We start from the raw sequence: 23,225 nt of genomic DNA on the forward strand, positions 1-23,225 counted from the left end.
AGCATGAGCAGGGCAAGGGCAGAGGGAGGGAGAGAGGGAATCCCAAGCAGGCTCCATGCCGTCAGCACAGAGCCCCATGTGTGGGCTCAATCTCATGAACCGTGGGATCATGACCTGAGCCGAAATCAAGAGTCGGATGCTTAACCAGCTGAGCCACCCAGGCGCCCCAATAAATGGTTTTGGAAAAGTTGTCCTTGTGTGAGGACTACACAGGCCTGGGGGCCTCCAGGACTCTCAAGTGTGTATACGCGAGAAAAATGAAGGAACAAAAACATAGCTGAGAAGTGATGCTATCCCTTTCAGAAGTACAGAAACCTGCCAGCGGCAATACATTCCACTACGAACTGAACTGTCGCTGCCATTCATGTTGCAACATGAATGGCAGCGAGTGATAAACTGTAAAGCTAAGGTTACAGTTACAATCACTGTACTGAAAGCTGTTTGTTCAGCATCCATCATAAAGGTGATACCTTCAGGTGGACAGTGTCTAGCTCGCCAGGGCTGCCACAATAAGTACCACAGACTGGGGGACCGAAACAACAGAAATTAATTTTCTCACAATTCTGGAGGCCGAAGGTCCGAGATCAAAGGATCAGCATTGTTTCCTCTGAGGCCTCTTTTCTTGTCTTACAGACGAGTGGTTTCCTTCCCGTGTCTTCACACGGTCTCCCTGTATCCAGATTTCCTCTTCTTAATTGGATCAGTCATACCAGATGAAGGAACTCACTTTTAACTGAATCACTTCTTTGAAGACTTTATTGCCGAATATGCTCACGTTCTGAGGTATTACAGGTTAGAATTTCAATATATGAAATTTTGGAGGAACACAATTCAACCCATAATAGTAATCACTTGTATACCTGAAGACTCATTGAGTATTTGACTCTACGGGGTAGTGTTGCTGATCAGATACCATAAGTTTACAAACCTGATGAGAGGCTGACCACTTCTGGTACGCTCAAGACACAAAGGAGGGTTTACTAGGAAGCGTGTATGGGGCACCTGGGTGGCTCAGTCGGTGGAGCATAGGACTCTTGATTTCGGCTCAGGTCACGATCTCACGGTGAGTTTGAGCCCCGTATCAGGCTCCACATGGACAATGTAGAGCCTGCTTGGGATTCTCTCTCCCCCTCTCTGCCCGTCCCCCTGTCTCTCTCTCTCTCAAAAACAAACTTCAAAAACAAAGCAAAAAAAAGAGGAAGTATATATATATAGGCCAAGAAGCTGAAGAGGTTGAAGGAAACAAATTCTTGTCACCTCTTTGCCCTTTGATGTGCTAAGGACCTGAGTTCACACACACAAGGTTATAAGCAGCTCACCTTTTAAAGAAGGAAACACCAAGTACTATATACACTCACGTACAAGAAAACTAAACCAGCTTCTAGGCTTGGCCTTGAAGACTCCAATCATGCCAGTTTTACTTGTTTCACGAAAACCTGGAGCATCTTGAGTCGACGACAGACTTTAAGGCTAGAAATCTATGTGTGGCTAATTTAAAACTGAAAGACTATTAGCTAACACTGCTTTCTGTATGTGGGGCACTATAATAGCCCTTTACATTAAATAACTAGTAATTAGTATTAAATAACTTTAACTTCGAACAGTATTATAAAATGGGAACTCTTATTATTCTCTATTTACAGTTAAGTAAACAGGCATAAACTGGTTGCAAAACTAGGCTAAGGATACGAACCATCATGCAGCAAGGCCCACGCTGCAGACATTCAGCAGGGCTCCAGAGCCCACACTCCTATCCTGTCTCTCAATGTGACTATCTTCCAACAACAGACTGACCCCAACAGCAGCAACAGATGAAGCCACCTTTAATAGGTAGAGAAGGCAGAGTAAACTCTTGTCAAAAGGGCAGTTACCAGGCGGTTCATTTTCTGGGAACAACTTAGAACATGCCATTGAGATCGAAGAGGTAAAAAAGGAGAGGCGGTGCGCCTGGGTGGCTCAGTTGGTTAAGCATCTTGATTTCCGCTCAGGTCAAGATCTCACGGTTCATGGGTTCGAGCCCCACACTGGGCTCTATGCTCACATTGCAGAGCCTGCTTGGGATTCTCTCCTCCTCCCTCTCTCTCCTCTGCCCTTCTCCCACTCATGCTCTCTCTCAAAAGAAACTAAAAAGATTAAAAAAAAAAAAAAAAAAAAAAGGTAAAAAATGGAAGAGACAGTTGAAAATAAGCAACAGCTACATTCTCAAACTATTTTCCAGGCTTCCTGTTTTCATACCAGGCTTAACTATCTGTGATGGCATTTCAACCAGTGCTGGGAAATGAAGGAATTTAACCCAGCCTGAGCTCCCGAGACAGAAGGAGCAAGGGGGCCTGTAGTTCCAGCACCAGCAGTTTCCTGAGAACAGAGGTGGCCGGCCACCAGGATGCCTTCAGCAAAAGGCTGAGTTTGGAGCTGCCCCAGTCCCACCAGTGCTGCCTGCCAGAGGCTTCATGAGCCAGTATCAGCAGCCAGCCCTCACCCCATCCCTCAACCGTAGACCTGCCACAGTTCTCCAAGGAGGCAGCATAGTCAGGGACCCTCAGGGAGGAAAGAAGCAGGAGGGGAGAGTGGGAAACACAGGAAAAATAGTTTGATCAAGCCCTGTTATGCAGAAATACATGATCTCAAAGTTACACTACTTAGGAAATACTTTCTCCACTTCTAACCTTAGGGGGAAAAAATTATACCTGATTTTTCCCTAAATGACTCATTCTTCTTCCTCCACAAAATGAGATTACAAGCAGAATCCTGTATTTTAAAAAAGGCTTTTATTTTAATCCTTCCTAGAGGAATACAGATTTGAATGAAATACATTCATTCCATAAATACATTAGCAGCAAAACCTTCCTACCAGAGTCCTCTCTGCTCCAGCCCCAAGGCTGCACCTTAGAGCAGGCGCACGTTCTAGCAACCGTCAGCTCAGGGATGTGTCTGCCTCTTGCTGTGTAAACAGGGTACGCATGTGAGACCAAGTGAAGGACCGGAGGGATGAACTAACTAAGCTGGGACCCTGAAACACACCCATGTGGTGACCATTAAGCCTTCTATACCTTCAAAATCCTTCGGCACCTGCCATGCTTAACAGAGGAGATCCTTCACCACGGACAACTGAGGTCTAACCTTGCAAATGCCCCAATGTGTTTGGAATCATTTGTCATTCCGTGCTGGCAACATTTTCATGGTGTCTTGTTCTTTTTCATAGGATAAATCAGATATAAAGGATCTTTCCCTCCTTCCTTCCACGGTCCAAGATACCACTTTGCCAGCTGAGTCCACATGTGCTTGTTGTCAGGAGATTATCCAGCAGGCATTACTTGGCTCACTACACCTCCGGGTCCCCTTTGTCTAGAGGCTGGAGGCTTTACTGGAGACAGACACATGTCTGAACCTACAAGGATCTCTAAGGAATAATAACCAGGTGGCTCAACCTGGCTTCCGCCAAAGCTAGTTTTCTGGACAGTGGCCCAAGTGTCTCTCCTTTGCTTTTCTCCACCATTGCCTGCTGCCTGGCTAGTCCTTTTTAATCTGCCCTCTCTAGGCATCTGCTGAAATTTTGGGAAGCAAGGTCTACCCTAAATTCCCAAGAAGCCAAGAGAGATTAAGGCAGGTGTTGCTTTAACCTTGTTAGCTGCAAAGTAACAAGCTTACACTGCCGTGTTCCAATCCACTCTGGGATGACTTAAGTCACGATAGTCTACATAAAACGAAACACCAGAACCACAATCAGCAATCAGGATGGCTGTGAGGCAGGGACCAAGTCATGGGGCTGGGAGGAAAATGGAACAATGGAAGAATCTAAAATAAATCTGACTGGTCTGGGCAGAGGACAGCTCTGACTCAGGTATAAATGCACCACCTAGTTTCCCATGTAAATAAAGAACAGACTTCAAAAGCTGACGCTTTCCTCCCCATACATCACTTAAAAATAGGTTACCTGCTCTCTTTTCCCAATCTGTTCTAAAGTGTTTTCATTAGGATACTCTTCTATAAGTGCTTTATCCATTCCCAGTCTGCTTTGACTGTCGGCTGGAAAAAAATCAGAAACCATTTTATACAAAAACCACTGTAGTGGATAGCTAGTTGTACGTTTTTCCCTTTTGCATTTTCCATCCAAAATAGTTGGCTTTTATTTATGTGCCGAGAGAGACTCATCTGCCGAATACACAGCACTGTTAATTCGACAGTCTTCTGTCCCCACAGAGTCTGCTAGCTCTTCCTCCTCGGAGTCATCCTCTTCTTCCTCCTCTTGTGCTGATGAACTGGAGGTGGGACCTTTGCAGGTTTTCAGGTGGCGGGTGAGATGATATTTGGTAAGATAAGCCTTTGTACACTTTTCACAGACATAATCGCGTTTTCCTTCGTGAGAATTGAGATGTTTCTTTAAATGATTTGTTCTCAAGAACAGCTTATCGCACTTGGGACACTTGATCTGGCGCTCTCTAAGAGGAACACAAGGAAAAACCTTTGACTTGGGGTTACACATGACAACCGAGGCACACAATTATTCTGCACAACCTCACGTCTTTGTTAGAGGAGCTCTACTCTTCTGGAAATCAGGCTTTTTTTCATAGCAAACAGCAGAGTCATAAAACATTTGTATAAACAGCAGAGATGGATTCTGCCTACCTGTATGTATCTCCTTTGTGTTTCATGTTTATGAAATGCATTCAAGCTGCTGTGAGAACGAGTACTTTGCTCCTTTCCACTGCTGTGCGCTACTTACAAATATACCACAACTTCTCTGTGGTACTGGATTTGTCTACTGTTTATGGATGTTTGGGTGCTTTCCAATTATTATCACAGGCAACAGTACTAAGAATATTTTTATACTCGCATGTTGTTCTGCATATGCACGAGTTTCTCTAGGGCATGTACTCAGGGCGCTAGAGTCAGATGAAAGGATATGCACATCCTTAGCTTTACTGAATAATGCTATACTCTTCTCCACTGTGGTGGGTTGTTTTTTTGGTTTTTTTTTTTTAAGATTTTATTTTTAGGGGCATCTGGATGGCTCAGTTAGTTAAGCATCCAACTCCTCATTTCAGCTCAGATCATGATCTCATGATGCTCATGAGATCAAGCCCCACATCGCACTAGGCACTGGGAGAGGAGCCTATTTAAGGTTCTCCGTCTCCCCCCCTGCCTATTCCCTGTTCAAGTGTGTGTGCGCAAACTCTCACAAGCTCTCCCTCAAAAAAAGAAAAAAAAACAGTAATAATTTATTTTTAAATAATCTCTACACCCAACATGGGGCTTGAACTTACAACTCTTGCTGTGGCAGAGCAAGAGTTGCATGCTCTACCGACAGAGCCAGCCTGGCGCCCCTCCAACGTGGTAGTACGAATATACATGTCCATCAGCAGCCACTTGAGAGCTCCTGTTGCCCCACATTCTCAACAGCTGGAAGATTCAAATTTGAACATTTGTGCCACCTGGCCAATACATAATGGGATCTCACTATGGTGTTAATTGTATCCCATACAACAAAAATTACCCAGCTCAAACTGTCAGTTGTATCAAGGTTTGAGTAATCCTGGCTTAGACATTTGAGAGAGAAAAAACAGAGATCATGAAAACCTGGAATTTTTTAACTCTAGTTGAACAAAGCTTAACAAGGCTCAGTATACAAAACAGATAAAAGAAGGTTAAGATCCTCGAAAAGGTAGGGTGCAGTGAGAAGTTCTGAAGCCTGAGCCCGTTAGCATTTCTACCACCTTCTCCCAGCAGGAGAGGGCACAGAGGGATTCTGTGTAGCTACAGGATACGGAAAACGAAGTCCCTGCCTTCAAGGAGTTTATGTTCTTTTTTTTCTTTTCTTTAAAACTTTTTGAAGTTTATTTATTTATTTTGAGAGACAGAGAGAACTAGTGGAGGACGGGCAGAGAGACAGGGGGACAGAGGACCCAAAGCAGGCTCTATGCTGACAGCAGAGAGCCCAATGTGGGGCTCAAATTCACGAACCATGAGCTCATGACCTGAGCTGAAGTCTAACACTTAACTGACTGAGCCAGGCACCCCTCAAGGAGTTTATGTTCTAATAGAGGAGTTATACCATAAACAAAAATAAGAAACATGATACCAAACAGTAAAAAGTACTATGAAAAAATGAAACCAGGTAAGAGCAATGGAGTTCTATTTTAGATAAGATAGTCAAGAAAGGCTATTCTGAGATGACAACATTTTTGAGCAAAACCTGAAATGAGACAGAAAGACAGGGAGATATCTAGGGTGGGGGGATGTCTAGGCACAAACAGTTCAGTGCAAAGGCCCCGAGACTGAAGTGTGTTCAGTATGCTGAAGTATCTTCAAAGGGAAGGCAATGTGGCTACTGCAGAATATGAGGAGAAAAGTAATAAAGATGAAGTGGGAGACACGGCACTACCACACCATGAAGGGACTTCCAGACTATGGTAAAAACCTTCTAACCCAAGTATGATGGGAATGACGGAGAATTATGAGCAAAGAACGTTAACAGTCTGACTTGTGTTTTAAATGGATCATTCCAAGGGCGCCTGGGGGGGGCTCAGTCAGTTAAGCATCCAACTTCAAACCAACTTTGTGGGTTTGAAACCCGCATCAGGCTCTGTGCTGGCAACGAGGAGTCTGCTTGGGATATTCTCTACCCTCCCGCCGCCGCCCCAACTCACACTTTCTCTCTCTCAAAATAAATAAACTTAAAAAAAATAAAAATAAGCTAAATAAATGGATCACTCTGGCTGCTATGACAGAATACAGTTTTTATGTGTGTGTGTGCCTGGGTAACTGTGTTAGGGAATGCATGAGGAGAGAACAGGAGGAGAAAGGGTGGCTGGAAGACTACTGAAATGGTCCATACAAAAGAGCCTGGTGGTCTGGACTGGGTAAAGCTGAATGAAGAATGGAAGACTGAGTTCAAGATGGCTCCAAGGTGTCTGACTTGAGCCACTAGGATGAGTGGTGGTACCATGTACCGAGCTGGTGATCACTGGGGGAAAATCAAGTTTGTGGAGGTAGTATTAAGAGCTGAGTTTTGAACACACCAGCTTTGAGTTGCTTTGGTAGACATCCAAAATTCAGAGATGCTGACTGGTTAGATACAGAAGGTTGGAGATATAAATCTTAAAGCTGATATCCAAAAACCAATGGGACTAAGAAGATGGCCTAGGGAGTAAGTGTCCCTGCTCCTGTTCTCAAGTTCCTCTTTCTGAAAGGACAGGCAAAGTCAGTCTCTTGCTATGTGCCTCACACTCTCCTCACACTGTGGGAGGGAACTCCTCCTGCATTTGGCTTTAGGGCTGTAGCCGGGTTTTTTTCTAAGAAGATAAAATGCATTCTAATAGTACTATATCCATTTTGAAATGTCTAAAGGTAAAAATACAAACATCTGAAAATTTTACCAATGACCTCCCTAGGAAAGGAGCTGTGCTGACAGCTCAGAACCTGCAGTCTGCTTTGGAATCTGTGACTCCCTCTCTTTCTGCCCCTTCCCCACTCACACTCTGTCTCTGAAAAAATAAATGTTTAAAAAAAATTATAAACAAACATTAAAAAAATACTTTACATATTGCATTATGCTGTGAAATGGCTACAGAAAAAGCAGTGCAAATTGAGGCATCATGTGAAAGAAGAGAAGGTCAAGGTCAATGAAGAAAATAAGTCCACTTTATTAATGTTCATTTCTGGGTACCAAATTTGAAACCAGGTGATGAGGGAAAGTTGCAGAAATTAGAGGCATGAAGGCTGATGAAAAGAGGGCTTAAAGGGAACATGACAGCAATCCCAAGTATGAAAGTCTGTGAATTAAAAGACATATTAAATTTACGGGTATCATTCCAGAAGACAGATGTAGCATGAATGGAGGCTGACATAAGTTGATTCAAGCAAAACTTTCCCTCAAAGTATTATCAGTTGTATGGTATTCAAGAAAAAAGTATTTAACCACTTGTCAGAAACACTGTGGAAACAAGGGGAGCATTTGGATGAACTCAGTAGCTCTCAACCCTGGCTGGACATCAGCGTCACTTGGGGAGCTTTTAAAAAATAAAGTCCAGGGCTCTCCCCCTAACCAACTAAATTAGAATCCCTGGAGGTAGGGTCCTGGCACCAACTGGTTTTCACATTTTCTAAGTGATTATTATGAACAGTGTTACAGGTTGAGTGTCTGTGTGCCCCACCCCCCAAGAAATTCATGTTATAGACATAAACCACAATGTTATGGTATTTGGAGATGAGGCTTATGAGAGGTAATTAGATTTAGATGAGGTCACGAGGATGGGACCCCCATGATGGATAAGTGTCACATGAAAAGGCAAACAGACCAGAGCTCGCTTGCTCTCTCCCCAGTGTGAGGACAGAGCAGGAAGTCAGCTATCTGCAAGCTAGGAAAAAGGCTCTCATCAGAACCCAACCATACTGGCACCCTGATCTTGGGTTTCCAGTCTCCAGAAGGTATTTTGTTATGGCAGCTCAAGCTGACTAACATAAGCAGCTGGATTAAATGACGCCAGAGATCTCTTTCAGTGCTAGTATGTATATTCTATACAGTATTTGATAATTAGTGTGTCTAATTTCCAAAATTCACACTAATAATGAAACTATTTCATGAAGACTTTGTTTTAAAAAGTCATTTTGAGCATTATAAATGTAGGCCTAGACTCCTTGTTTTAGTGTCTCAGGCTGCATTTGATTAGGAATCAGACAAAAGAGCTAATATCTTTACTAAGCCTTATCAGAATATCAAGTTTCCATTGAACATAACTTTCTAAATAGTACCTCCCATAATATAAGCTAATATTTTCTCCTTCTTCTGACACTTACTAAAAGCTCAGGACCACAAAATCTGTTCTCTTCTCTTTACCAATACTGTAACTAACAAAGCCCAGACATTTAATTACACTTGGATTCACGTAATTTTTTAAAAAAAATTTTTAAGTTTATTTATTTTGAGAGAGCAAGTGAGTAGGAGCAAGGGAGGGGCAGAGGGAGAGAGAGAATCCCAAGCAGGCTCCATGCTATCAGCACAGAGCCTGATACGGGGCTCAATCTCACAACTGTGAGATCATGACCTGAACTAAAACCAAGACTTGGACGATTAACCAACTGAGCCACCCAGGTGCCTCTCATGCAATAAATTTTTTTTTTTTAATGTTTATTTATTTTTGAGAGAGAGAGAGACGGCGCGTGCGTGCGCACATAAGGAGTGGAGGGGCAGTGAGGGGGGTGGCTGGGGAGACACACACAGAATCTGAAGCAGGCTCCAGGCTCTGTGCTGTCAGCACAGAGCCAGACATGGGGCTTGAACCCATGAACCATGAGATCATGACCTGAGCCGAGGTTCGATGCTTAACCAACTGAGCCACCAAGGTGCCCCTCATGCAATAAATTCTTAATGAGTCTCCTAATATTTCACCTTCTCCTTCAATCCTTTATAAAATGGAATATCTCACCTTGACATTTTTCCTCAAAGTCCTTCAACACTTGTATAAGAGTGTGAATACACTTAACATTACTGAACCGTACACTTAAAAGTAGTTAAGACAGTAAATTTTATGTGTTTTTACCATAATTAAAACACACACATGGCACAGAACGGTGCCTGCGACATGGGGAGGTAAAATCCTTCAGTGGCTCCCCATTACCTCCAGGATGAAATTTAATTTTCCTAGTTGGATAAAAGGCTCCTGACTTTACTGCCGCCTCTCTCTCCATTATTCTCACACGCACACTGTGCTCTAACTGTAAAGAACCACTTGCATTCCACAGTCCTTCTCATACATGTATTTCTAAATATGCCTTTCCTCTGTCTAGAATACTATTCCCATCCTTTATCCTTCTCTGCCTCCCTAAATAATTCTAACTTAATCTTCTTTACTACTTAGCTCAGACTACCAGGAGGCTCTCCCAGACACCCTGGCCGGGTCGGTGACCCTCTTCCACAGCCTCTCAGGATCTGATGCTTACTCTGACTGCAGCATGGTATGGTAGTGCTGTACTGTTCTGCTTCTCTTACCGGACTTCGAGCTCTTTAAAGACAAGGTCTGTGTCTTTTATCTCTGTGTATTCACCAGTTGGCATAATGCTGGACATCAAGGAGATACTTAAATATTTGTTAAACCAAATCACACTATGTGTTGGAAAAAAGCAAATACAGAGAAGTGAAAAATAAGAAAAATAAAGCAAACAAGTAAAACCTTCCAGGATAAAACCAAAAACTTAGGTTTCCAACCTTTGCTTGGCTGTGCGGACACAAGCAGTGGCTACCAGGGTGCCAAGCCAGGAGGCACACAACGGGTCAGTGCGAGCGAGCACTCGAGTTCACCACCCCAGGGGCGTGTTGGCTGTTGGAGGACTTACTGTGTGTGGATGAGTACGTGTTGCTTGAGGTCCTGCCTCCGCATGAACAACTTGTCGCAGTAATCACACTTGAGATTCTTCTCGCCCGTGTGGATAACCATGTGGGACTCAAGGTGAGCCTTTTGGGTGAAAGACTTGTCACACAAAGTACATCTGTAGTTCTTCTGACCTGCACATGAACCCAAATTGCCACACTGTGACTAACACAATCATTAGCACTCCCAAGAAGACCAGGCACATGTATGGGCATGTGGCAGAGGCAGAAATGAAAGAACTGACTGGTAACTGGAACATCACTTTCTAGGGCTATCTACCAAGAACCAGTCAGAGAATATGAACTTATATTCTGTGACTAAAGCCAGGGAAGCTAATAAATCTGACCTCCTTCTAGGACCACTTACCTGGATGTATATAAATAATTTTTTACTGTTTATAGCTGACACAGGATATAAAATCTGAAAAAAAAAAAAAAAAACTACTTATAAGCCTAGAGACCAACCTAACTCAACTATGTTTAAAAAACCTCATAAATTCTAGCACTGTCAACAAATATACTTTTACAACCTAAATTTATAGTTTTCCATTTTTTAAACATATGACCTCATAAACCAGGGATGAAATAAAATACTAAGAATGCAGAAATAAGATTACTCTAAGTCAGGGGATAGCAAACTTTTTCTAAAGTCTAGTCTGTATCTTAAGCTTTGTGGGCCATACAGTCTCTGTTATGACTACTCAGTCTTAATGCAAAGGACAAGAAAGAATTTTACTTTCAAAGATTTGGAAAACCAATGACTCAGACAAGAAAACTAAAACTTCATCAGATATTTTGTAGGATGTATTTTAAAAAGTGTTAAAACAAAGGGGTTGGTTTACATGGAATTTAGAAAACGGAACCTCAGAAAATAGAACTTGGCAGTGTTTACTGAGCACTATTCACAGGAGAGAAACTGGTTCTGGCTGGTGTCTAGGAGTGAGCTCTCATGAAGGCTCAGAGTGTTTCCTTAGAATTCCCTTTGCTGTAACGTCCAAACGCAGGGGCACCGGGGTGACTCAGTCGGTTAAGTGACTTCGGCTTAGAAGAAGGATGAGCTGCATGGTGGGAGCCAGTGAAGACATCTTTCTTTTCATGCCTATTATTAAAAAGCAGCTCCATTGGAAGCTCATGATCTCATAGTTGGTGAGTTTGAGCCCTGTGCTGAGCTCTGTGCTAACAGCTTGGAGCCTGCAGCCTGCTTTGGATTCTGGGTCTCCCCCTCTCTCTCTGTCCTTCCCTGCTTGTGCACGGGTATGCTCCTTCTCTCTCAAAAATAAATAAACTTAAAAAAAAGTCCAAACATGGATCACCTTTCTAATTCAGTACATTTTCCCAGTCACCTTCACACTATGGGGTGGGGAGGGGGGGACCTGGAATGGGGAACACTGTAATAACTGGAGGCAACACTCTCTGCGGAAGCACAATTATTCCACCCAGATTTATCACCCAATGAAGTCCTGCTGAGAGCCAGCTGGATTCATTCTCTAATATCTCAATTCTATACCCGCAAGACTATCTTGTTGCAATTTCTTTACTACTGCAATTTCTAATTGTCGTGAAATTCCATTTTGATGGTCCAATATAACGTACCTGTATGTATCTTGAGGTGGGTCCGCAGGTTGCTGGGATCACTAAAAGCCTTGCTACAGAAATCACACTTGTGGGGCTTCATACCCATGTGACCCATAAAGTGGACGTGAAGTTTGGAAGGAGAGATAAAAGCCTGGGGGCACATGGAGCACTTCCACTTCCTCTCTTTGCTGTGGCTTGGTCCATGGCTGCTGCTGTGGCCCTGGCTATGAAGATGGTTATGGATGTGGCTGGTAAGGTGAGCTTTGAACTCTGTATAGGAATTGCACTCCTTGCCACAGTTACAGAGGTGCACATCTGGGTGTTCAGGAACACCTTCAAAAAAAAAAAAAATTATTCAATGTCTTCTCGTAGTTAAATTTTAAAACTCGTTCTGGGTATTAATAATGTTGCTTGCATTCTCCGTTCTACCAAAATTTCCACCTTGCCCATTACCTGTAAAACTAAAATGTCTTGTTCAATACTCCCAGCATCTCACAGAGCATGCCAGACACAAAGGAAGCACTTGGTAACACTGGATTATAATACATCTTTCCCAGGCAAAAAAATTTTTTTAGTGGGGCGTCTGGGTGGCTCAGTGTGTTAAGCATCTGACTTCGGCTCAGGTCATGATCTCGCAGCTCGTGAGTTCAAGCCCCATGTCGTGCTCTGTGCTGACAGCTCAGAGCCTGGAGCCTTCAGATTCTGTGTCTCCGGTCATGATCTCGCAGCTCGTTGAGTTCAAGCCCCATGTCGTGCTCTGTCCTGACAGCTCAGAGCCTAGAGCCTTCAGATTCTGTGTCTCCCTCTCTCTTGTCCTCTCCCCCAATCGCACTGTCTCTCTCAAAAATAAACAAACATTAAAAAAAATTTTTTTGGTAGTAAAAACTTTTAAACTTGTCGTCATGACACAGGGCAAAGGAAAAGACTATGAAGATTAAATCCATTAAAGGAGATTGTCTGTTTTTTATGAATTTAAATTACAATGGTACTGGCTCAAAAAGCAGCCTCAGGAACTTCCAATACCCCAAATCAAAATCCTAACACAAAAGTTCCTTTCATATGAATACTGCTTAATCAGTAACATTCAGTTTATGAAGAACCTCACAGATTTTAACACTTCTAACATAGGGTAATATCCTACTTTTATATATATGAACGTATGTAATTTGGTTCACCTAACATGTAACCATTACCAAAACTACTTCTGGTCCTTGGTGTTTTTACCATGCTAGATTCAGGAGAAATAAATCTTATCGTAACTTACCAATCTGCTGAGCATAATCCCGGCTGTAATAAAAAAGCAGTTCATTTTCAGGAGGGATATCTTGTGAAGTGCAGAAATAGATTTTTCCATCATGGGGATAAGCCACCAAATTCTGTTCTTCCCGGTTCCTAAGTTATCACATTTAATAGATCAAGCATATCAATTTTGAAATATATGCTAAACACATCATATCCCTAGAACAAAACTCTACATGAATACTTAGACATAACTATTTTCTTTAGGTTATTTTTCCAATTCCCTACCCTAGTGATTAGGAGGGACTCATATAGAAACAAAATTCATACTTGTGTACATCAGCTGATTGCCCTTTATAGTCAGAAACACTAGAGAGTCTTTCACCAGAAGAAAAGTTAATAAAATGAAGTATTAAGAGCATATGACAAAGACACAGAGATAGAGAACTGAACAAGAACTACAACAGCCTGAGGGCTGATTAATAGTGGAAATAAAGAGAAGGTACCCACTTGCAAATTCAATGATAACTGTATCATTCCTTATTGTTTAAATAAACTAGTTTAAAAAAGGATAGTTTCTTGTGTTTTGACTTACAGTTGCCATTAATCAGCAACTACTGGAGGAAAGAAGGTAAAAAGCCTTAGGCCTTAACATATGTTCAGATAGCAGTATAATCTGGACCCTGACTCTTCCCTATTTTATGCAAAGCTTCCTACTGAAAAACATTCAAATCGTAACTATTTCTTCATCCAGACTACTCTTACCTGGCTTTGCGCACAAACATCATCCAATTACATTCATTTTCATCAGTTGTAATGATGCAGAATTCTAGGACACCGTTGTGGTATATCTGTCAACAGAAGGTAAACATACATATCAAATGAACTAACACAATACAAAGCACTATTAAACTTAGGCTAGCAACAATCGCATTTACTCTGCAGTAGATCTCAGCTTTCATAGTCAGTGTGGAAATCCATGGTTGCCTTCTCACACATTTGTCATTCCACCAGTCCCCCATTTCCAGCAACGTCATAAATACCATCAGAGACTGACAGTGCTCAAGGTATAGAATGACCTTGCTCTTGATTATTCACATTTTGGCTTGACTGGAAAACACAAAACAGTCTACTTGTCTTCATCACCTACCATATGGTGGAGGTGGATCACTGAATGGACAAAAAGGTCAGAGAACCATCTCTTCTCATTCTTTTTCCACTGGACCTAGCGTTCTTCTGTGTTCTTTCTGGAAACCAAAATTCAAGTCCCCAGTGCCAGCAACACCATACCTTTCCACTGATCACAAGACCAACCTTCCTCTCACTCCAATTCTGCAGGCATCATTCCCAATCTATTGACTACAAGTGAATCTCTACAAACATGTTACAGGAATAGCTATTTATGTCAAAACCCTGCATTTCCAGCCCCTCCCATTAGAAAACTAGAGAAATGGTCTCAGCTTCCAATCCCAGAACTGTTTCTCAAGCTATCTGAGAAATGTTTTCGTTGATTACAAAACAAGACTTTCATCATATAAACAAAGTCCATGGCCTCTGCTGCCACAAGTAATTAGAATGAAGAATTACTGGATTATCTAACAAAAGAAAGACTAAAAACAGTTTACTTTCTAAATTCAATAGCTGGTATTTTGCTAAATATTATAATTTGGCTATAAAGAACAAAAAGGACATAATATTAAACAAATGACTGACAGGTGAATGGCACCGTATGAGTCTTGCCCAATTTCGACTTTTACCACGTCACTTCTACTGCTTTTACACTTTTAACTACATCACTGTAATAAAAACATCCAAAAGTCACAGAAGAACTTCATGAACGCTAACCTTCCATATATGGTTAACCGCCTTGTCTGTCCATTCTGCTACTTCCATGGAGTGACTCTGCTGGCCAATGAGAGGCCCAAAGCAAGTCCGCACAGGAATGGTTTCTCCAGTCCATACACCTAGCAGGGGAAAGACACCAACTACCCAGTCAATGATTTAAACACCTAATAGGATATACAAGAGAGAGTAGCTTAGCTCACGTATATCCTCAGTGAACCTAAGAACTGATACTCCAGCACTCCTGTGAGGTAGCTAAGTTTTATGGGTTCTATCCTATAAATATGGAAAATGTAATCAACAGATTAAAGGAAACTCAGAAGAAATGTGCAGAGTAAGAACCACTATCAGAAATTCCTAAACCCAGTTTTATACACAAGGAACCAAAACAAGTCCTTCCCAAATGACTAGAGAACATTACTTGATGATAAAAACATAGACCAATTACTGTAAGTCAAACTTATGAAATCATCTGTGCTTATAGCACTGCTCTATATTATCTAAGCTTTTTAATGCTTTCAACTGACTCATACCCAAACTACAGCTGAAAAATAATGAACCTAGTTCGGTATTTTCAAAGAAAAGGCACAGTAATTTAGAAACCATTTTAAATTCAAATATGGGTAACCAAACTCTGGCAGTCCTTTCTCCTAAGGAGTATTAGGAAATTTAAAAACACTTGATCTTTTTTTTGTGACAAAAAGTTATCAGTGGTGAATTTTCCATGTCTTAGAGAAGAAACTTAAGTTTCGAGGAATGTTTTGTCATAATTGTTAGAGGATGATACAGCCAAGAATCAAAGTCTTCAGACTCAGGCCAAGAGTTTCTCCTTTATTCAATTTTGATTCTAAGAAAGGGGAATTTTCTCAATAAAGTTTCAACTTGATTTATTGCTATTACTACACAAATGTTCCTAAGAGAATGCTTAAGCCATAAATTAACTTTTGATCAACCAAATAATGATGAAATTATACCTATCCACTTTTACAACTCTACACTAACAGAGAAAGAAGAGAACTGATGGGCTTTGAGAGTTCCAAGGTTCTTACCAACTTCTGCTCCCACAACTGACTGGCGAAGAACAAGCTGCTTTGGGAGAGAAAGCCTCGCCCTGCTCTCTATTGGAGTGTCAGGAACAAAAGTCACTGGTCCGTGATCAGGGCAGTCTGAGGGATAGGCTCGGTCACAGAGCGTGCACCCTATGGATGGGAAATTTGAGAGATACAAACGGGGTTAGTTCAAGCAGCCTAAATTGCCACCTGCTTTTTAATTTAAATGCTATTACTAAAACATAACCAATAAGAAGCAAAGTTCTAATAAAAATATTCTGATCAAACAATCACTTTCTTACACTAAAATACATATCCCAGTCTTAGATCTCTCTCTGACAGGATCTGAATTTTTTTTTTTAATCCCACAGGACAATTTTACTAGTCAGTCCATAAGAGACTGATTGAAAAGTAGATTACTTTTTACACTAGTAAAAGTAGATTACACTAGATTATTTAAAAAATGAATTACATTATTCCTTACATTAGGTAGATACCTTTACATATATCTAAAGTCCCAAGATTCCAACTCTACCCAACTATATGAGGACAGTGAGTTGAAATGCTGTCACGCAAGGCCAAAACGGAGAGGACAATACAGGTCAACAGAGTCAGAGACAGCGGCACCACTGTTCACTTTTCTTTCACTATCAACAAATTGGTCGACCAGGTTTTGATAACAGATTCTTTTTAAAAAAAGGCGGGGGGCAAAAAATGCTCTTTGGGACGATAGGTAGAATCAGCTTCTTGCAGACATGTTTGCTTAAAATTCTTAATTTCTTACTGTTCATACTGTCTTTCTTTTTGCATTGTCAGAAAGGGTGCTGCCTTTATATACTGATCTCTATGCTTACTGTAACTTCACTTTTACAACAGTGTCATTCTCTGTAAATCTTCTGCTTTTTTATTTCTGTTAAGGAAGAGCATACATGACCCCTTTTAGTCAATGATTATGTTCAAATTTTCCGAATTCGTCCACAAATAGTTGGAATACATAAACCTTAGAACCACAGCCATCAAAGTGTCTTTCTCCTAAGCAATCATTACACATTTCCACTTATATGACATAAAATATCAAAGTTTTCATATTTACGCAAAGCAGAGATAATATCTTACTTCAACTACTACTTGACTAAAAATTCCTTGAATATTAAAGATCCCCTACAGTTGGTGAGAACTGATTCTCCATTGCACTGAAGAATCCATGTTAAATCTCCAAATGAGATTCAGATTTCATACCAGAAAAATGCTTAAAGGTTTCTCCGAAAATACACAAATGGCAAATAAGGACAGAGGTTCAACATTGTTGTCACTGGGGAAATGCAAATCTAATCCACAATGACATGCCACCTCACAGCCACTAAGATGGCTACAACAGAAAGTGTTTAAAAGATGTGGAGAAATTAGAACACTCATACACGGATGTTGAGAACTGAAAATGGTGCAACTACTTCAGAAAACAGTCTGGCAATTTCTCAGAAAGTTAAACATAAAGCAATTCTACTTTTTTTTTTTTTTTTAATGTTTATTTATTTTTGAGAGACAGAGAGAGACAGAGTGTTGGGGGGGGGGGGGGCGGGGGCAGAGAGAGAGAAAGACACAGAATCTGAAGAGGCTCCAGGCTCTGAGCTGTCAGCACAGAGCCTGATGAGGGGCTCGAACTCACAAGCCATGAGATCATGACCTGAGCCAAAGTCGGACGCTTAACTGACTGAGCCACCCAGGCATCCCAAAGCAATTCTACTCTTAAACATGTATCTAAGAGACTTAAAAACATGTTCATACAAAAACTTGCATATGAATATTCATAGCAGCATTATTCTTAATAGTCAAAAGTAGAAACTAAATGTTCGAGAATGAAAGGTAGATAAACAAAATGTGGTTATCACCACACAATGGAGTAGTACTCAACCATAAAGAGGAATGGGGTACTGATCCATGCTACATGGACGAGCCAGGACATTATGCTAAGGGAAAGAAGCAAGACAAGGAAAGCCACAGGTTGTATGCTACCACTATATGAAGTGTCCAGAATAGGTGAATCTATAGAAAGATTAATGGATGCCTGAGAATGATGGCAGGGAAAGGAGGAGGGGAGGAGGGGTTAGAAGGGAAGGAATGATGAGTGACTGCTAGTGGGGTATCTGGGGTGATAAAATTGTTTTGGAATAAGATAGTGGTGCTGGTTCCACAACCTTGTCAATATACTAAACGCCACTAAATTGTACAATTTAAAATGTACATGTGAATTAAAAAAAAAAAACACATAGGAGCAAGAGGTTCTGCATACCCATATAAAAAAGGATCAATAGGCTTATTTAGGCCACCTCTTAACTTCTGCTAAGTTAATGAGCCTACATTCTTAAATTATTTCAAAATTATAAATTTCAGACTTTAAAAGGTTAACATAAAAGTCCTCCTCACTGCTTGGCTTCTGAGGCACCAGAAGCTCTGTCCTACTTTTCTGACCCTCCTGTTCAATCTACTTCGGAAGCTCTTCCTCTGCCATCGCATCTTAAAATCCCTAACCCTCTTATATGCCATACTCGCACTAGGAGCTAATTTCACTCCACTTCCATGGCTGTGATTAACGTCCTAATGCTGAGGATCCCTAAATATCTGCAGACAGATCTCTGTGTTCCAGATTAATATTCTCACTAAACACCTCTACTGGGTATCTTATAGACACTAAAATCAACAGGTCTGAAACCAGACTCACTATCACTCCTCAAAAAAACAAACAAAAAATAGAAAACTACAATAAAAAACAACAGTCCTCCTCCACCATTCATTATCCTAAGGAGTGGTACCACTACCCCCTAGTCTCCTGCCAGAAACCAGGGGTATCTCCTTAACCCTTCTCTCCCAACTTCTGTAAATATACCCCACTTTTTCTCACCATCATTCCTTCTATTTTAGGTTAGAAAATCACCTTTCACTTAAATTATGGCATCATCTCCTTTACCTACTACTTGCCTCTAACAAACTAGCCCTCACCTTGCAGCAGAACCCCATCCCAAACCTCACTCCTTCAGATCTTTGACTGGTCTTAGAAAACCCTTTGTGTTCTGGCTCCTACTTCTTTCTCATCACCCACATTTTATGCTTCAGCAATTCTGAACCATGTGACATTCTCTTAGTTCTAGGCACTTATGGGTGGCAACTCCTGTCTGGGATGCTGTTCTTCCTGATCCTCTGCTGCCAACACCTTTGATGTCCTTTGAGTCTGTGCTAACACATACACAGTGTCCCCTGATAAGTCTTCCCTATTGCTTCCATGGCGTTGTTAGATGCCCACCTCAGGCTCCTTCAGACCTGGCACTTAACCCCACCTTCCCATTTATCATACCATATCTCAACAGCCCCTTTACTTGCCCACGCTTCCCATCAGATTATAAGCTCGTTAAAGTCAGCTGTCCTCTGCTGCAGACTGCTTTCTACCCCGTGTCTGGCACAGAGGCCGGCATATACTAAGCATTCAACATGTTTCCTGCATGAATGACGCATGTAATGACATCAACAAACCAACAGTTTTTCTATTGCTTTTTGTTATTCTTGACCCATAAAAAGAACTTTTACATGCCCAACTACAGTAATTTATACGCAATCTGAGCAAAAATAAAACTTGCATTTGTATCTACCTACTATTTCCATACGGATAAAGAAGTACATGTGATCTAATAAATCTTATGTTGAAAAAGCACACAACCTGACACACAGAATACCTCAGAGAACACCTCACTACAGTTCTATAATTAACTCTATTTTTGAAACACAGGGATAGATCTTGATTACTGGGCTGAGAGTATCTGTAAAATACAGAAGGAAATGACTATGGTTTCATTACTTCAGGATACTGTTAAGAACCAACAAAATGTCTGTATGTCATCTGACTTACTTAAGAAAAAGCCATTAACATAACGGACAATGCACAAAGAAAAATTCCAAAGTCTATTACTTTCTATACTCCCTTAATCAACACCTGACTTTGTGATTAAATCTGTTAGAGATGATAGCCCTTTCTACCAATATTTCCATAAGAAAAAGGCTAAGCACACTCACAAATTGTAAACAAGGTTGCCATATTTTCCTTGTTTGAATTGGAGTCTTCCATTTGCAGTGAAGGTGGTACAAAAGAAAGACTGTCTGAAGATACATCTACATGACCTGTCCCCATAGCAACCTCCTGGGTGATGGAGGAGACAGCCACAGGTTCTAGGCTTAGGCCAACTTCATGGAGGGAAACAGATTCTAAGGAGGCGAGGTTGTGTGAGGTAGAGAGTGCCACGCTTACAGAGTTGGTGCTCATGGCCACGGTGTGGATGGAGTCACTGAGGGCACTGTCAGACATCCCGTTGACCCGACTTGCAATGTGGTCTGTCTCCATGACCACAGGGAGCTCCAGACCATTCCCATGAATGGGTATCACACCACCATGTCCTACAGTGTCTGCTGCAAGGTTGTTGCTCACAGAATCTACAGACAGAGGTTCATGACTTCTGGAGCCATTTGGGATTTGGGCATGCTCGCCTGCAACTCCGTCCATTGTAAGCTCTTCTGCCATTCCATCTGTAGAGATTGGGCTGGTAACCCTAGAGACGTTCTCCATAGTGATTGTTGTGTCCAAGGCCACCTCATGGCCATCACTGGGATGAAGACTTTGGGCACCATGTGTGTTCACAGAGCGAGAGTCTATTGAAACAATGCCTGGTTCTAATCCAACATTTCCATTGGACTGATAGGGATCTAGAGCTGAAGCGTTATTGGCGATAGATAATGCTGTATTACCATCAACATTTATAGAGTTAGGGTGGATATATTGAGGTGGTGGTCTGTCAGCTAAATAAGATAAAATGCCTGAAAAAAGAAGAAGATGAGATTTTAGAGACTTTTTAGTACATTGTTAAATATAAGGAATTCCAAATCTTAGAAGCTACTTTCCTTAAAAATATAACTAAATTAATCTCTTATCTACTTCTTTGGTTTAATTAACATATATGCTTTATAAAAATAGCAACATAGGAGTGCCTGAATGGCTTAGTTGGTTAAGCATCTGACTCCTGATTTCAGCTCAGGTCATGATCTCATGGTTCATGAGTTTCAGCCCTGTGTTGGGGCTCTACACTGAAGAGCAGGGCCTGCTTGGGATTCTCTCTGTCTCCCTCTTTCTCTCTGCCCCTCCCCAACTCATGCTTGCTCTGGCTCTCAAAATAAAAAAAAACTTAAAAAAAAAAAAAAAAAAACTTTAAAAATGGCAACATAAATAGGCCATAAAATAATCTCCTACCTATTTGGTTTAACTGATATATACCTTATAAATAGCAACATTCATATACCATAATTCAGTTTTCCCTGTGAAACTCAGAAATCGTAAAAAAAAATTAACTATGTTCCTTTGAAGTCACTGGAAATTGAACATTTAAATGACGCCTTTAATATGTATATAGTTGGAATTCCTGAAACCTAAGATACTGAAATTTCCTCTATTATAGTTAAAAGGTAAAAGGATTTAAAAGCAGATCTTCCACATGAAAATGTTAATTAATTTAATAAAATTTAATTAAATACAACTAAGTTTTAAGTTATTAAACTATCATAACACATTATGGTCTATTCAAAATAAGTCACAATTGTATCTGCTTTATTAAAACCGAAAGAAACATTTAAACACTCATGCTTATAAGGATGTGGTCAAATGGTACTTGCTGCACTGCCAGTGGGAATGTAAATTACTAAAACCTCTTTGGAAAGTATATATATCTTAATATATAAAAGTATACATATAGTTTTAGATATATATATAAAATTAAATATATACAAGTACATACATACTTAATACATATACTCATGTGCAAGAGCATATGAACCCCAAAAACACTTTCATAGGCTCTTGCACAAGAAATTCCACTTAATGGTAATCTTCACTAAATGCATTTCATAAATATTATACACAAAGACTTTCCTATAATAGTAATAAGAACCTGGAAAAAACCAAAATGTCCAACAATAAAGATTGATATAATAAACAAACGATGGAATATCCATTCAGTAGATTGTAATGCAACATTAAAAAGAATAATTACAAAAACCATGCAGAAGTTAGGAAAAATAACTATGTAAAAACACAGGAAAATATTAAGTGGAAAAAAGGACACACAACCATATAGAAAGTACAGTCTTAGTTATGAAACACAGTAAAAATCTATACACCAAAATAAAAGACAGGAAGAAAGTACACCAAGAAGATGGATGATAGGACTATTGGTGGTTCTTCTCCCCATTTGCTAAATTTTCTGAAACATACACTGAGAATAAGAAGTCAATAAACTTAAAACCAATAAACCTTAATTTATAATAAATAGTGACACTAGCAGGACGTGTGGTTGACAGGAATTACAACTGCAAAATTATAAAAATTAAATCAAGGAAACACTGGAGGAGAAAGGAAAAAAACTGTTCATCTGTCATTAAGAAATCATGCTTAGTCTGGGGCGCCTGGGTGGCTCAGTTGGCTAAGCGTCCAACTCCGGCTCAGGTCATGATCTTGCAGCTCATGGATTCGAGCCCCGCGTCGGGCTCTGTGCCAACAGCTCGGAGCCTGGAGCCTGTTTCAGATTCTGTGTCTCCCTCTCTCTCTGCCCCTCCCCCATTCATACTCTTTCTCTGTCTCAAAAAATAAATAAACGTTAAGAAAAAAATTTAAAAAAAAAAAAGAAATTATGCTTAGTCAAACTGCTATATTAATAATGTGTGATCTGTATATGCTAAAAGGAAAAGTACAAAAACATGTAAAGATTTTTTTTCCCCACCTAGAGATTAATATCTAATACTGACAAACAGAAAACAGGGTTATTCAAGTCTTCAAGAAGTGAAGTTAATAGGAGGCTCTATTCTTTCTTCAAATTTCCCAAATAACTATAATACTTACCAGGTAGAATGGTTCTGAAGTAACTGCTCTCCAGGTGGGGGTAAGGTGGTGGAGGTAGGGTGTAGTTTCTTTCGGGTAACCCACACATCACCCCTCGATCCCCAATACCCATTGGGAGCATCAGAGACAAAGCAGAAGGCAGAGAGCTCAGGGAGGGACCCAGGTTTGGAATTGCCACTGGCAGGCCTACAAAAAAGTTTTTTTTCTCAATTAAAAGAAAGTTAAG

The 23,225-nt window shown here is 40.7% G+C and overlaps 1 protein-coding gene across 5 annotated transcripts in view; it reads right to left on the reverse strand.

The window, feature by feature from the left end:
* Positions 1-23,225, reverse strand: part of PRDM4 (PR/SET domain 4) — a 57,474-nt gene that overhangs the window by 28,574 nt on the left and 5,675 nt on the right. For 2 of the 5 annotated variants that reach the window (XM_042947624.1, XM_042947622.1), the window contains exons 4-12: positions 23,000-23,185; positions 20,134-20,928; positions 16,072-16,221; positions 15,026-15,144; positions 13,946-14,031; positions 13,206-13,333; positions 11,960-12,274; positions 10,333-10,501; positions 2,752-4,439 (exon numbers count right to left, since the gene is read on the reverse strand). In XM_042947624.1, coding sequence (XP_042803558.1) covers positions 4,127-4,439; positions 10,333-10,501; positions 11,960-12,274; positions 13,206-13,333; positions 13,946-14,031; positions 15,026-15,144; positions 16,072-16,221; positions 20,134-20,928; positions 23,000-23,185 — 2,261 coding nt within the window. In that variant the 3' untranslated portion in view covers positions 2,752-4,126. Of the gene's footprint in view, positions 1-2,751; positions 4,440-10,332; positions 10,502-10,733; positions 10,788-11,959; positions 12,275-13,205; positions 13,334-13,945; positions 14,032-15,025; positions 15,145-16,071; positions 16,222-20,133; positions 20,929-22,999; positions 23,186-23,225 lie in introns of those variants that run through there. The other 3 variants (XR_006205082.1, XR_006205083.1, XM_042947625.1) reach the window with 2 other exon arrangements.

The sequence above is a fragment of the Panthera leo genome, chromosome B4 (genome assembly GCF_018350215.1).
Source record: "Panthera leo isolate Ple1 chromosome B4, P.leo_Ple1_pat1.1, whole genome shotgun sequence".
NCBI classification, from domain to species: domain Eukaryota; kingdom Metazoa; phylum Chordata; class Mammalia; order Carnivora; family Felidae; genus Panthera; species Panthera leo.